General features: G+C 55.8%; 4 protein-coding genes across 4 annotated transcripts; 1 reads left to right on the top strand and 3 right to left on the bottom strand.

Annotated features, from left to right (window-relative positions):
* Positions 1–42: 42 nt before the first annotated feature.
* Positions 43–3,631, bottom strand: B0H18DRAFT_1082540 (Retinoic acid induced 16-like protein-domain-containing protein; the record flags this gene model as incomplete). The annotated part of the gene is made up of 6 exons (XM_048031547.1): positions 43–2,849; positions 2,900–3,160; positions 3,212–3,249; positions 3,299–3,420; positions 3,475–3,519; positions 3,575–3,631. The coding sequence occupies 6 exons, from the start codon at positions 3,629–3,631 to the stop codon at positions 43–45; spliced, it is 3,330 nt and encodes a 1,109-aa protein (XP_047898605.1).
* A 441-nt stretch (positions 3,632–4,072) lies between these two features.
* Positions 4,073–5,532, top strand: B0H18DRAFT_1207437 (uncharacterized protein). The gene is made up of 2 exons (XM_048036218.1): positions 4,073–5,271; positions 5,326–5,532. The coding sequence occupies exons 1-2, from the start codon at positions 4,264–4,266 to the stop codon at positions 5,440–5,442; spliced, it is 1,125 nt and encodes a 374-aa protein (XP_047898604.1). The 5' UTR covers positions 4,073–4,263; the 3' UTR covers positions 5,443–5,532.
* A 209-nt stretch (positions 5,533–5,741) lies between these two features.
* B0H18DRAFT_869213 (1,3-beta-glucan synthase component-domain-containing protein) lies at positions 5,742–6,994 on the bottom strand (the record flags this gene model as incomplete). Its single annotated transcript, XM_048039993.1, has 3 exons — positions 5,742–5,977; positions 6,029–6,359; positions 6,416–6,994. 3 exons carry the CDS (start codon positions 6,992–6,994, stop codon positions 5,742–5,744), a joined length of 1,146 nt encoding a protein of 381 aa, XP_047898603.1.
* A 479-nt stretch (positions 6,995–7,473) lies between these two features.
* Positions 7,474–11,691, bottom strand: B0H18DRAFT_978039 (1,3-beta-glucan synthase component-domain-containing protein). The gene is made up of 5 exons (XM_048044294.1): positions 11,334–11,691; positions 11,010–11,257; positions 10,323–10,940; positions 9,278–10,267; positions 7,474–9,223 (listed from the first exon to the last, which is right to left on the bottom strand). Exons 1-5 carry the CDS (start codon positions 11,503–11,505, stop codon positions 7,523–7,525), a joined length of 3,729 nt encoding a protein of 1,242 aa, XP_047898602.1. The 5' UTR covers positions 11,506–11,691; the 3' UTR covers positions 7,474–7,522.
* Between the last annotated feature and the right edge of the window lie 644 nt (positions 11,692–12,335).

Here is a 12,335-nt window from a genome sequence, read left to right as displayed (position 1 = left end):
CATATGCACATGTCCGAAGGGCGAGTATATATGTACTATAATCTACAGATAGCGTATCGAGTCGATTCCAAGGCTACGTCTCGCATGAATAATTGCGACGAGCTCCTTGATCGACTCTTCCAAGATCACCACATTGTCCAGTAGTCTCGACAGCGTGACGCTTGCCGGCTTCACCAGCCTCTCCTCCTCCGCGCTCTCGTCCTCCTCGTCGCTCTCTTCCGCCTTGAAACGGCTCTCACCCCATTGCGTTGACGATCCAAAGACGTCTTCTTCGTCTGCATTCCACCGACGCGACTTCTTCGGCGTCCATGGGCCCGAAGACGGCGCAGGTGCAGCGAACGGCTCGACGGCGATCGCGCCCGTCTTCTGGTAGTGTGGCCCGAATGGGCTCGCGTCAACAGCGCGATCAGCACCTCGCGGAGGCGTGGTCGGCTCAGAAAGGAGCGTTTTGGACGGCTTGTTCTTCTTAGGCGTGAGGAACGATACGAGGGTCGACGAGGCAGACTTGGCTTTTGGCTTTGGCCTGGGTGCGACGAGCTCCGGCACCGCAGTACCTGTAGCAGATAATGTGGCTGTCGACTTCGGTGCCGGGTTTCCTTCGAAGTCGAGGGCGAGAGTGAGCGCGTCCGTGAGATTCTCGTTGAATAGGAGGCCCTGCCTCCGCTCCATCAGGTACTGGTCAAAGTTGTGGACCATCTGCCGGTAGCGCTCCAGTTGCGAGACGAGCCCATGGAAGACAGAATGTACGACTGGTCGTGACTGATCATCGATACTGGACGCGGGCAGGAAGTGCGACTCAGCTACGAGTCGCTCCTCAATACGGAAGTCAACTGAGCGGTCATCTCCATCGTCCCCGTACGTGAACACGTTACTGTCCGCACTTGCCCCGTTTGGCCCTGCGTCGGTGTCCTTCGGCGCAAACGTCAGCCAGCCTGCGAGCGAGCGATCGGGACATGTCGCCAGGGTCGCCAGGACGCCTGTCAGTGCCATGTTCATCTCTGGCGTGTTCGCGAAGAACTTCCGTAGCGCTTCCAGGACCAAGGAGAGCACGGGGTCGTTGGGGTTCAGACGGTGCTTCATCTTCGACCTTACCTCAGGATCTATATCTTGCTGGAAGCACATCGAGCTCTCGATGGACAGCAGAGCGTCCCGGAGGTAGTGCTCGTAACCTGTGCTGAAGGCGTCCTCGTTGTGGTTTGGGTCCACACGCGAGACAAGGGTCAGATACAGACCCATCTCGCGCTCGTGCGTCCAGTAAGTGGTGTCAGGCTGGACGAAGAGCATCGAGTTGTCTGGAGCCGGGCTAGCGCTGCGAGCTAATCCTGCATCGTCGGCACCAGGATAGACGAACATTTCCTCATCGTCCTCCGCGGGCGCAGCTGTTGGCTTTTCCTGCGTGAGCGCTTCCAACGCGGCCGGTTGCGGGAAGCTGGTAGCATACGGATCCCGGATGACCACAAGCAGCCGGTCCACGCAGAGCTGGCAATATTGAAACAGCAGGGACTGGAGTAGTTGTAGGGCAGCGGTCGCCGTAGGCTGAGTCTTCGATCGTAGGTTGCTCAGCAGCAAATCTTTGAGCGTGAAACGGCCCATCGAGGTGAAGTACTCCGATTGTCGGCGTGCATCAGGTGCTTCCATCTCTAGGAGAACCATGGCTGTGCTCCTCCGTCGCCGCAGCTTCTTCTCCTTGTCGTTCGCCGGGGCACGCGTGACAGGTGGCATACTGCCATTGAGGGTAAGGGTGTTGTGATGTTGGTGCCTGATGCGGCTCCGCGCAAGCTCGTTGTTGTCTTCGCTCATGAGGAAGTCAACAAGGAGGTCGGCGAGCTGTCCATTTTGGAGCGTGCGGATCATGATGTCGATATAGGACATGACGGCGACAGCACTGCCGTCTGCGTCTGAGCACTCCAGGATTGAGGGGTATAGCACGTTCTCTAGGAAGACCCTCCTGATCGCGTCCAAGATAGACTGAACGATCGCGAAGCCCACAAGTGTGGACGGATCCAGGCTGTCGTCGCTGGTTTCGCGAACTATGTTTCGTCGAAGCACATCCTGCAGGAACTCGAGGAGCTTGAGGAAATGATCGAGACGCGCCTTGAACTCCGGACTAGACGCGTCCTCGACGCCCATGGCACGAGTCTTCTCGCGGGCTTCCTCCTCCTTCTCCTTCTCCTCTGCTGACAGCTCTGCGGTAGTGCTTCCCAGAACCATTGCAGTGCCTGACACGTTCTCTGCAGGCGCGGGAGGTCGGACCTCGAGCTTCGAGGGAAGGAGGGAGTATACCGCAGAGACACCGGCGGCAAGCACTTCAGAGAAGTCTCCGTCGATGATATATTCGGCCAACGCGAGGGCTGCATCTGTTGCGGGGTCTGATTGCGACGAATCCTGCAGCGAAGAGGTTGAAGACGAGAGTTGTACGCCATCTGTGGAACGGCCTTGGGATCCCGTCGGAGACATGGCAACGTCCATGAGGAAAAGTAGGCCAGCACGCGCGAAGTCGCCGATACGCCCCTCTCGGTGTACGAAACGGAGTAGGTAGTTGAAGAGCAGAAACTCATACTCCGGTTTCTTCGTCACAGAAGATGCAGGCGCAGAGCTCGCCGTGTCTTGGGAAGGTGATGGAGAGCCGGGGCGTGGAGTTCGTGACGCATCTACACCCTGTTCAGCAGGCGGCTCTGCAGCTTCCTGCTCTACCAAAGTCTCCCCGTCCTCGTCCTCCTCATCTTCATCCTCCTCTTCTACAGCGAATAGAGGCTCTGGTCGATACCAGTGCTTGTCGTGAAAGAAGATCATGAGCAGTTCCCGGTATGTCCGAATTCTGCTGCACAAGATGCATAGTAGATTAACCACTGTAGTCAAATGATCAGCATAAGTCTTGTACGATCTGTAGTACACGTACGGTCTTCCTCGTACTCGGAAGGCTGGCTGCGAACGGTGGTACCCGCAGCACCCATGACCTTGTTGCGCCCATCAAGCTGCTCCTGGATGTCGTCGCCCACGCAGTTCCTCAGCAATCTCAGCACGGCCTTGTGAACGGCCGAATGTACGAGAAATTGCTCGTCCAGGAGGACAACCATGTTCTGGACCGCTCTTAGGACCTCCGCTTGCGTGCCAAATGGGCGGTCTGCTTCGCTTAGCTTGACAAGAGTTCCCAAGACATCTACGGGGCGCCATGAGGCTCAGATATGAGAGGATGCATTTCAGAGCTCACCGTTCTTGAGCAAGTATTCCAGGCAGGCACCTGTACCTCTGGAGCGGGTGAGACAAACAAGCTTGAGACCATGATCTGGCCACATACCCTTCCTCGGTTCGCGTCGACTCCCATACGAGAGAGTCTACTATTGACTGCAGATGCGCCGGAACGTCGGTGGACTGGATACCTCTCGAGAGTTGCCGTTCGTCAGGATGTGACAATGTATTCTGACATATTGTGAGTTTTCGAGCATAACATAGGCATGCTCAACCCTTACGAACCTTGATGAGTGTCCATGACTTATGGAACTCTTGGGCATGGTCGACCTGCTGGGTACTCAGCACCGCGTATCACCTCAACTGCCAGTGAGAGCAGCCGAACCTCGACTTTGGGACTTGGTTGACTGGACGAACGAAGGAACTTGGAGAAGTAGTCCATGGCCGCAGGCACGGCTAAGCCTCCGGGTCCTGCAGCTCGATGAGTTTGTGCTAGAGGGCAACCGGATAGCGTGCAGTGAACTCGGTTGGAACGCGAAGGAGCGCGTTGTCGAGAGGCGCGATCATGCTTCGGCCTCTCCTCGGCCTTGCCTATTTATCTAAATAATAAGTATGCGTCTATCCCACCCCTCCTCCTGCTCGCTGCTGGCCCACACTTTACACCACCTCCATCTCTCCTTACGCTTTTGAGTCTGACCAGAATATCTGTCTTTCAATCGAGGAGGAAGTGTGGCTCGCTCTATGCATCCCAACCAACCTACTATGCCACCCAAGGACTGCTACGCGCGACTCGATTGAGATTTGACACAATGCACGCTTTCTCGCAATTGGTATTATGCCATCGTGCTTGGCGAATGGGCACACAAAGGCGGTGAGTTCCGTCGGACTAGGAACGCAGCTGCGGCGGTCATATCGTGTAACGTTGCTCGAAGAGGCTGACAACACCCGCCACCCCCCGTCAGCAACCTGCAGTAGCAGACGTCTCCCGGTATCCCCAGATCGTTGGTACGTGCAGTTTAAGCCCTGGCTTCTCGCTTTCCATCTGCTTTGTTTTATTGCTCTTGGTCTACTGGCATGTCTCTCCTCCCTGCCCCGGTCACCACGCCTCAGTCTCGGTCCCGCTTGGCCATGGACAAGATCGCTGGCATCAAGCGGTCCCAGTCCGTAAGGCTGCCACCCTCGACACCGCTGCGGTCTCCGTTCAGCCATTGCGGTAATGGCAATTCTGGAGAACTTGGCTGGTACTCGCGTTCTGCACGGCCGTTTCCGTTGCTTCACAAGAAGAAGACTCTCAGTCTAGACGCTGCTTATCACGGTTCTCTGCTTCCAGCATTTGACTCGGCAGCCACTCTACCTCCAATTCCATCCGATGACGAGCCCGGGACGAATGCGGGAGGGAACGTCGTTGTAGGGCTTGCTCAGCGTGTCCAGGTGCTTGCACCTCAAACGCTGAAGACGAGGAACGAGAGCGACTCCCGCTGTGCAACCGAAGACCTTCTTCGCCTGGACATCCACAACCTGACCGCAGAGAAGGACGCCTTACGCATGCAACTGACTTCATTGCAGGGAGTCATTCGCTCTTCCTCACGCCGCATGAACGACTGCGTGGATGCGTCGACCATCGCACTCGAGACCGAGCGTGAGCTCAGGCACGAAGTAGAGGCCCGGGCTCGGCGCGCAGAAGACCGTATCGCCGTACTGCAGAACGAGAATGCCGTCCTGGCACAAGCTCAAGTGAAGGCTGAGAAGGAGGCGGCTCGGCGGATCACTGATGCAAGGGCGTGGCAAGGGAAGCTCCGCACTATGCAGGATTCGCAGGAGCTCGCCGTCGAAAACAGCCGTAAAATCGAGGAGCTCGAGAAGGAAAACTGCGAACTCAAGACGGCCATGCATGCCTTCGCTAGAGGCTCAACAGAAATGATTGTTCTGCAGTTGGAGCTCATCATCGAGAGACTGCGAGCGGATCTTGCTCGTTGCAAGGAGCAGGAAGAAAACCCGAAGGCTAGAGGGAAGGAGAACGAGTTTCGCAGGCGCGACTCTTGTGTTCTGCAAGAGATGCGCAAGACGACGCAAGCTATCAAGGTATGTCCGTCCTGTTCAACCTGTGCAACAATCAGTCGCCTTACCTGCTAGCAGCGTCGATCTCAGGACAGCACGAAGATATTGCAAAGTGCGACGGTATTGCGTGAAGACGGCAACTCACGGCAGAGCATCCGCGACCGTCCAATCTCGATGTCCGTTCTTATGTCGTAGTTTCTCTGATGTAGTCTGCATCGCCGTCATTGTACTCCCTTATCTTCCATGCCAATTGCAGGAACAACGTCGAACAACATGTCTGTGATACGATGCATGCAATGAACTCTATTGATATTACACAGGTAGCCAAGGGTGAGTATACGGATATACAATGAATGTCTGCCGAAGCTCCGCCGTAATGCGGAATCGTCCTAGTATCACCGAAACCAGAGCGTGCAGGGGGACATTAGATTTTCTGACATAAGGTACAGTTCCACGTTATGCGGTCCCGGAATAGCGTGGCTGTAGGGGAATGGTCAGCTTGGGGCAGTGTAGGTTCGGTAAGCGAAAACGTACGAAGCACGACGAGCGCGGCGAGACCTGCAACTACGATCATGTAAACGACTGTGTACTTGACCACCTAGATCGACAATTGTCAGTGTACAATGGCAAAGCTGATGATAACAGTCGAAACTCACAATCCAACGGCGCTGCCGCTTCTGCTTCGTAGAGAAGAGAGGAGGACGGATCTGCTTCGAAGGGCGCAACCAGACTTGGGGTAACTGTGAGTCGCGATCCTGACAAGTTGAGGGTGACGACTTACACATCATGGTCGAATGCAGCTTATCGGCGAAGGGGATGAGGGTGGGCGGCGTCAAGACGACGAGTAAGATGTGCGCCATCAGGAAGTCGGAACTCCAAAGCGACATCTCCACGATCTTGACGACAAACTCACGCGCCGGCTGCGAGAAGGCAGAAGCACCGAGATTACGGCCGTACCACTTTCCAGACCACCATGCACGGTTAGTCTCGTCGTGCTTGTACTCACGAGAAAGGAACACCGAGATGAGGAACTTCTGGATCGCACGTTGGACTGCAACAATGGAGATGACTCCGAGTAGTGCGTGAGAGGCATCCCAAAGCTCCAAGAACCACTAGAATGACGTATGAGTACAATTTCCAGTTCACCATGAATGTGCAACCAACTTACGAAGAACTCGAAGAACGCGATCAGCCCGATCAAGCACAGGAAGTGCGCTAAAGATGCCATGAAGGATGCAAACTTGGTCCAGCCGGACATCATCGGTCCCAAGAAAAGTGACACGAAGAACAAGGCTAGAAGCATGGCTGCATTCCAGACCACAGGCCCGACGGCGATCACGGCAATACGGATGAGAGCGCTCGGATTCTCCTTACCCTTCGTCGGGAAGGACTTGACGAACATATAGGGGACGATGAAGAGGGCCGCCATGCAGATGGGCCAGACGATCTCCGATAGTAGCACTGCCCGCCATCTCGCACGGGGAACATCGCCAGACAGCTTCTCCGAGGGGTGACCGAGTTTCTTCTTCTTGTAGCCAGTGATCATAGTACGCGACAGACGGCAGTAACCGTACCAGCTGCTCGCCTTCGTACGCGAATTACCGCGAGACATCCAACGAAGGAACTCGCGATAGTCAATGATGAAGTCCGGGAAGTTGAACTGATGAGGATTGAAGACGAAGGGCGCAATGCAGAGAGACACGACCGAGAACCAGAAGTAGATGAGATAGGGAGTCCAAAGGGCCATGGTCGCATACGTGAGCAAGAGGACGTTGCGCATACCCATGTAAATGCTCGGACCGGCGAAGCGGGAGTATAGAATGGTGAATGAGATCCGGGTTGTCGCAAAACCTCGTCCAGTCGCAATATAGCGAGCACCGCCGAATGTCAAGTTGCTTACGATCGACTGTGAATAGATCCGCGTCGAAAAGACCTCGAAGATAGGGGAGAGCGAAAGGAACTGCTTGCCGAGTCGGACCAACGCCTTGCCGGTGCCTCGCTCGAGCAGTTCTAGGGAGAGCGTTTAGCGCAGCAACGCAGCGGGTGAAATCAGGACACACACCTTGCAAGAACAATGGCAGGAACGCTACGAAGAACACCAAGAAGATGGACATGATGCAACGCTTGACCCAGTCGAAGACAGGGCTGAGATTGTAGCAGCCATCCTGGCCGACGGGGACGTTCCCAGAGACATCTGTGGTACAGATCGCGAGCTCTTTGTTCAAGGTTCCCAGGTACAAAACTATACAGCCAGTCAGCAGAACGTCAGACAGCATTATAATTCGCACTTACGAGTGACCATGAACACCTGAATAGAGAGGATGACGAGAATGTTGTTGATGTGGAAACCAGGATGTCCGTAGTAGAACGTCAAGAACCGGTCGAGAGGCAGCTGCGTACCGAGATAGTAGTACTCGCGGCTGAGCATCTGCTCACCCATACCGGTGCCAAGCTTCGTCTGGAAGTTTAGGATGGTACCGAAACCGAGATCACGTCCTTTACCGCATTGGTAGTACTCCGCGTGCTTGATGCGACCGCCACGAGCCAGCGCAGTCATACCGGCGAAGATATCCTCATTCAGGTGCAAGCCCTTCTGCGCCTTCGACACACCGCCACGTGTAGCCATGAACGTTGCGTTCAGGAAATCCGGGTGTCCGTAGTGCAGTTTACCGCCAATCCACGCCAGACAACGAGGAGTCATGGTACCGAACGTCTGCTCCTTTCCGGCGGCGATGTCACCAAGTACGCCAATGTTCTCCGAAAAGATATACTCGCGAGTGCCGACGATAGCAACTGGGGACTTCTTGAACTCCTTCTGGCCCCATTGCGCGTACGGACTCTGGCTGGAGATGCCGTACTCCTCGAACTCGCCCAAAATGTTCCGGATCTTGATACACTCCTCCAAGTAGTTGTCCTGGTTGGCATCGATGAGCTGCAGGTACTCGCCACGGTAAAAAATGATGGCGTGGTTCTGGTTGTCCGACTTGCCGTCACCCAGGATGGGGTTACCAGGCAGCTCGACGCGAAACTTCGGCTTCCTCTTACCAGTCTTCTCGTCGAACTCTGAGTGACCGTCGATGAGGATCGAGAACAGCCTCGGGTCGCTGCCCTTGTCGCCAGGCTCCTCATCCAGGTACGCGATCTGTAGATCGGGGTAGGCGCGCAGCAGGAACTCGGCGTTTTCGAGCTCTTCCTTGTTGAACTTGGCGTACCGCTGCATGGAGACGGTGAACTTGAACTTGCGCCTCGACATGCGCTCGAGCTCGCTTTCGAGCCGGTCGGTGTTGCCGGCGAACCGCTGTACGATCTGAGGGTTCTCCACGCGATAGAGCAACTTGATGGCCTTGGAGTAGTTCATCATACCCGAAACCGTCCGGTAAAGCGTCTGCGCCCGAAGTGAAGCCCAGATACGTGTGCGCAGGGTATACTCCGGAGCCGCTGTCTTGAAGCCAATACAGTAGAACGGAAGATCATCCGAGCGACTATCGTGTTTCTCGTTCATATCGTGACCGTCGACAGTGTTCGTGGCCGAGTTCTCCTCGGACAGGATCTTGGTATCCTTGACGAAGTTGTCCCACTCGATCGGGTGAAGCTGCTTCAGATACTCCAGCAGCGTGACGCGAGTGTTCTGGTCTTCCTCCCTGATGATCTCCCGCAAGCTCAGGAGAATCTTCTCCGAGTAGTGCGGAACCAGGACCGTAAAAGTAGGCATGGACTCGACGGGCAACGGGTCAGGGAAAGCCGTCGTGAGGGAAGTCGCAAAGAACGAGATACGGCGCTGAGCCTCGCCGCTAGTAGGGAAGAAGTCGCTCTCTCTACCGGTGTTGTGCGTGAAGAAGGGAGGTGCGCGGAGTACACGGCGCCCATCCGGTCCGTCGACTTGGTGGTACAACAGTCGCTGCACATGGTTGATCGACAGGAGATGCTCGCGGTACATGGAGATGATGACCGCGTTCCAAATCTGGGACACGAGAACCTAGGAGACATTGCAATGAGTGACAGTCTAGGGACATATGTATGCGATGCTCACCTTGGGCTTGTACTTAACTTCCATCTCCGCAGTCGCCAACAGCTTCGCGTAGATCCTCTTGGGCATGCGCGTGTAGACTTCCTTCCACGGCGTCCAGATGGACAATCCGAGGTAAAACGAGCGGCACACACTGAAGACGACTACCCAGATGATGTACCATAGATACGTGTCCAGGAAGAAGAGTACCAGATCCATCACATACATGACGGCGAGGGCGAATTTGACTTGGTTCGAGCAGAGGGCGTTGCCGAAGATCTTGTCGCTGCAGTTCTGCACCCTCATATTCGCCATGACGAGAATAGGCTGGCTGAACGAGGATGTAAGGAAGAAGTAGGACTCGACATACTTGCAGCCCCAGATCAGCAGCCACATGAGTACGGACGCGAACCGGGCACTGGACGTCAAGCCGGGATAGGCCGCAGTGAACGTCTGCGACGCGAGGTATTTCCGCGACTTGCCTGCCACACGGTCGCCGAACATACGGCCAGACGGGAGGATACCGAATGCGAGCGTGGCCACCACAGACACGCCGAATTGCGCGATGCCAACGTAGAGCGGGATGTTGGACTTGGTGTCGTCGACCAAGGCAATATACACGGTCGGACCGCCTGTGAGAGCGAGCACGACCAGCAGGAAAATCAGTCGGGTCGTCAAGTGAGAGGCATTGTTCCAGGTCGTAGGCGTGAAGGAGAACTCAGCGAGCGTGGCACAGATCATGATGAGTGTCGCAACGGCACCGCCCAGAGCCGTGGCCGACCACGTCATTGCCGGGGATGGTTGAGACTTATTCGGCGCCGTGTACACCTTAGGCGAGTTGAACGCGGTGTAGAACCAGTAGACCGCGATATGCAGGATCCAAATACGGTTGAAGTTCATGAGCAAGTGTCCCAAGGAACGCTTCTCGAAGAACGTCTTGAAAAAGACGCGGTTCCAGTTCACCTTGCCAAGCCTCATGAACCGCTGAGCTGGTGGGACATCGACCAACCGCGTCTGCAGACGAACCTATGTGAGCCACGCACAGCGGCCGGATAGAGACTAGACGTACGTTATCGTGACATATAATCTTGGCGATACCCTCGGGATACCAGAACAACTGGTTGATGTCGTCGTACCCGATAATCTCGTGGTGTTCCCTCTCCCTCCGCACGAACTTGCCCTCAACAACCTCGTAGCCCTGATCCCTCATGAAGCGATATAGAGGCTTGATAATGGACTCGAGGTAGAGACCCTCAGGCACAGGATCGACACGGTTCTGGCACTCGGGACTGCGATAGTAGTCGTCCGCGCACTTGAAGATGAATGCAAGGCACTCGGGGGTAAACCGGACGTTCCCGGCCTCAGCCCAGCACAGCAGCCAGAGGGCGACCTGCCGCAGCCGGTCGTACTGGCTCATGTTGTGCATCGCATTGCGCCAGCGGTTGAGAGCACTGTCGAGGTGTTTCGTGCTGGTCGTCTGCACTTTTGCTGTGACACTCCGCAGACGTTGCAAGCCGGGGTTCTGCGTCTGGCCAACGGCGTCGTCAAGGTTGAGCTGTGCGGCGAAGTACCACTTGCGGTAGTTGGCATGTTGCCCGCCAATGTAGTCAGCGTGGATGGTGATGAGGGCCTGATTGGGTGACATGCGCGACGCTCTCGAGTCCAGCAGTTGCATCAGAAAGTCGTACTATGGGGGGGGGGGGGGGGGGTGAAGCGTTCAGCAACATTCAAAATAAATTTTGGTGGAACAGCTCACCATGTTACGCATGGAATCCCTCTGGAAACCAAACTTCTGGGCAAGGTCAAGGAAGATGTCCTCAATTTCCTCGGCAGACATGGGAATATCCCGCTCGGACGTCCACGCGGGGTAGGGTTCACCAGAACCAGGCATGTCCGCGAAAGGGTTGTAGGGGCCGTCCGCGGTGCCCGTACTAAAGCGAGAGTTCACCGAAGCACTGTACGGACGGTCGAACCCGTCCATCGATTCAACGCTTCCCGCAACCGCTGGTATTCAGGAAGGTCAGCGCATTCACAAGGCACAACACTGGGGTAGAAGGACAGGGCAAGGGCAGCAACTCACACTTTGGCGCGGTATCGAAGTATGCAGGGTTGGTTAGCGGAACCGTACTGGCATTGCGACTGGCGTAGTCATGATCCCCGGGGTATTGACGCAAGGGTGCTCCATACGGCGATGGTTGGTCAGAGAACGGATTATGAGGGTTCGGAGGTCCATATCCTGGAGGTGCGGCCATGGCTAAGGTGAGTAGGACAAGACGCTGTGGTAGAAGTACTAGCAAAGACGGTTATTAAGGAGTGGAAGGGCCAGCGACAGACTGGAGGGATATGAGGGTAGCAGAGAAGGCCTTGCGCTGAGACTGGGGAGCCGGCCGTTGTCGGTGATATAGAAGTGGGAGTGGGCGTCGCAGCTCTTTTGCTCACCGCCTTACCTCCGTGGGAACTCGTTGCGCAGGCCAGGGGAAGCGCTCGCATAACCGCTTAAGTCCACCCTCTTCTCCTGATCCCGCCCGCTCGCCTCCTCTGCGCCCGCGCGACGGCGACCTCTTTCGCATCATAAATATGCATAAGAGCCTCATGTGTATTTGAACTAGCCGAAGCCCGTGCTACGCTACGGTAGCGGTGTGCACTCGCAAATACAGTTGTACTGTACATACATACCATATGAGTCCGCAGAGACACGGAACTGCAACTCGAGTTGCTTGCTGAGTCAGAAGGTCAAGAAGCCGATTCCCGTATGGAGGCGGCTGAGTGGCCAGATTCATGGATTGCTCTGTATACATGTAATTACCTAGTGCTCATAGGGCCTTGCGTGGCAGCTATGTAGCCCAGTTCATGCACAATGATTCCTTGCCACTCGACGGTGTCTCATTACCGCGATGTGCCCATCCTCGTCCTCGTCATCCTCTGCATTAAACTCTTCGAACTCCTCCTCAGTGTCCTCCGCATATCCCAGTACCTCCTCCCGCCTCAGCGGCATACTCATTCAGCAGCACAACGCTCCTCGGCGAGAACACATCACCACTCCGAATGAAGTCCGTTCGCCGCCGCCGCCGCTTGTTCCATC

This window comes from Fomitopsis serialis (assembly GCF_022376445.1).
Source record: "Fomitopsis serialis strain Sig1Antser10 chromosome Unknown B0H18scaffold_5, whole genome shotgun sequence".
Lineage (NCBI taxonomy): Eukaryota > Fungi > Basidiomycota > Agaricomycetes > Polyporales > Fomitopsidaceae > Fomitopsis > Fomitopsis serialis.
This window is presented reverse-complemented; position numbering and strand designations above follow the sequence as displayed.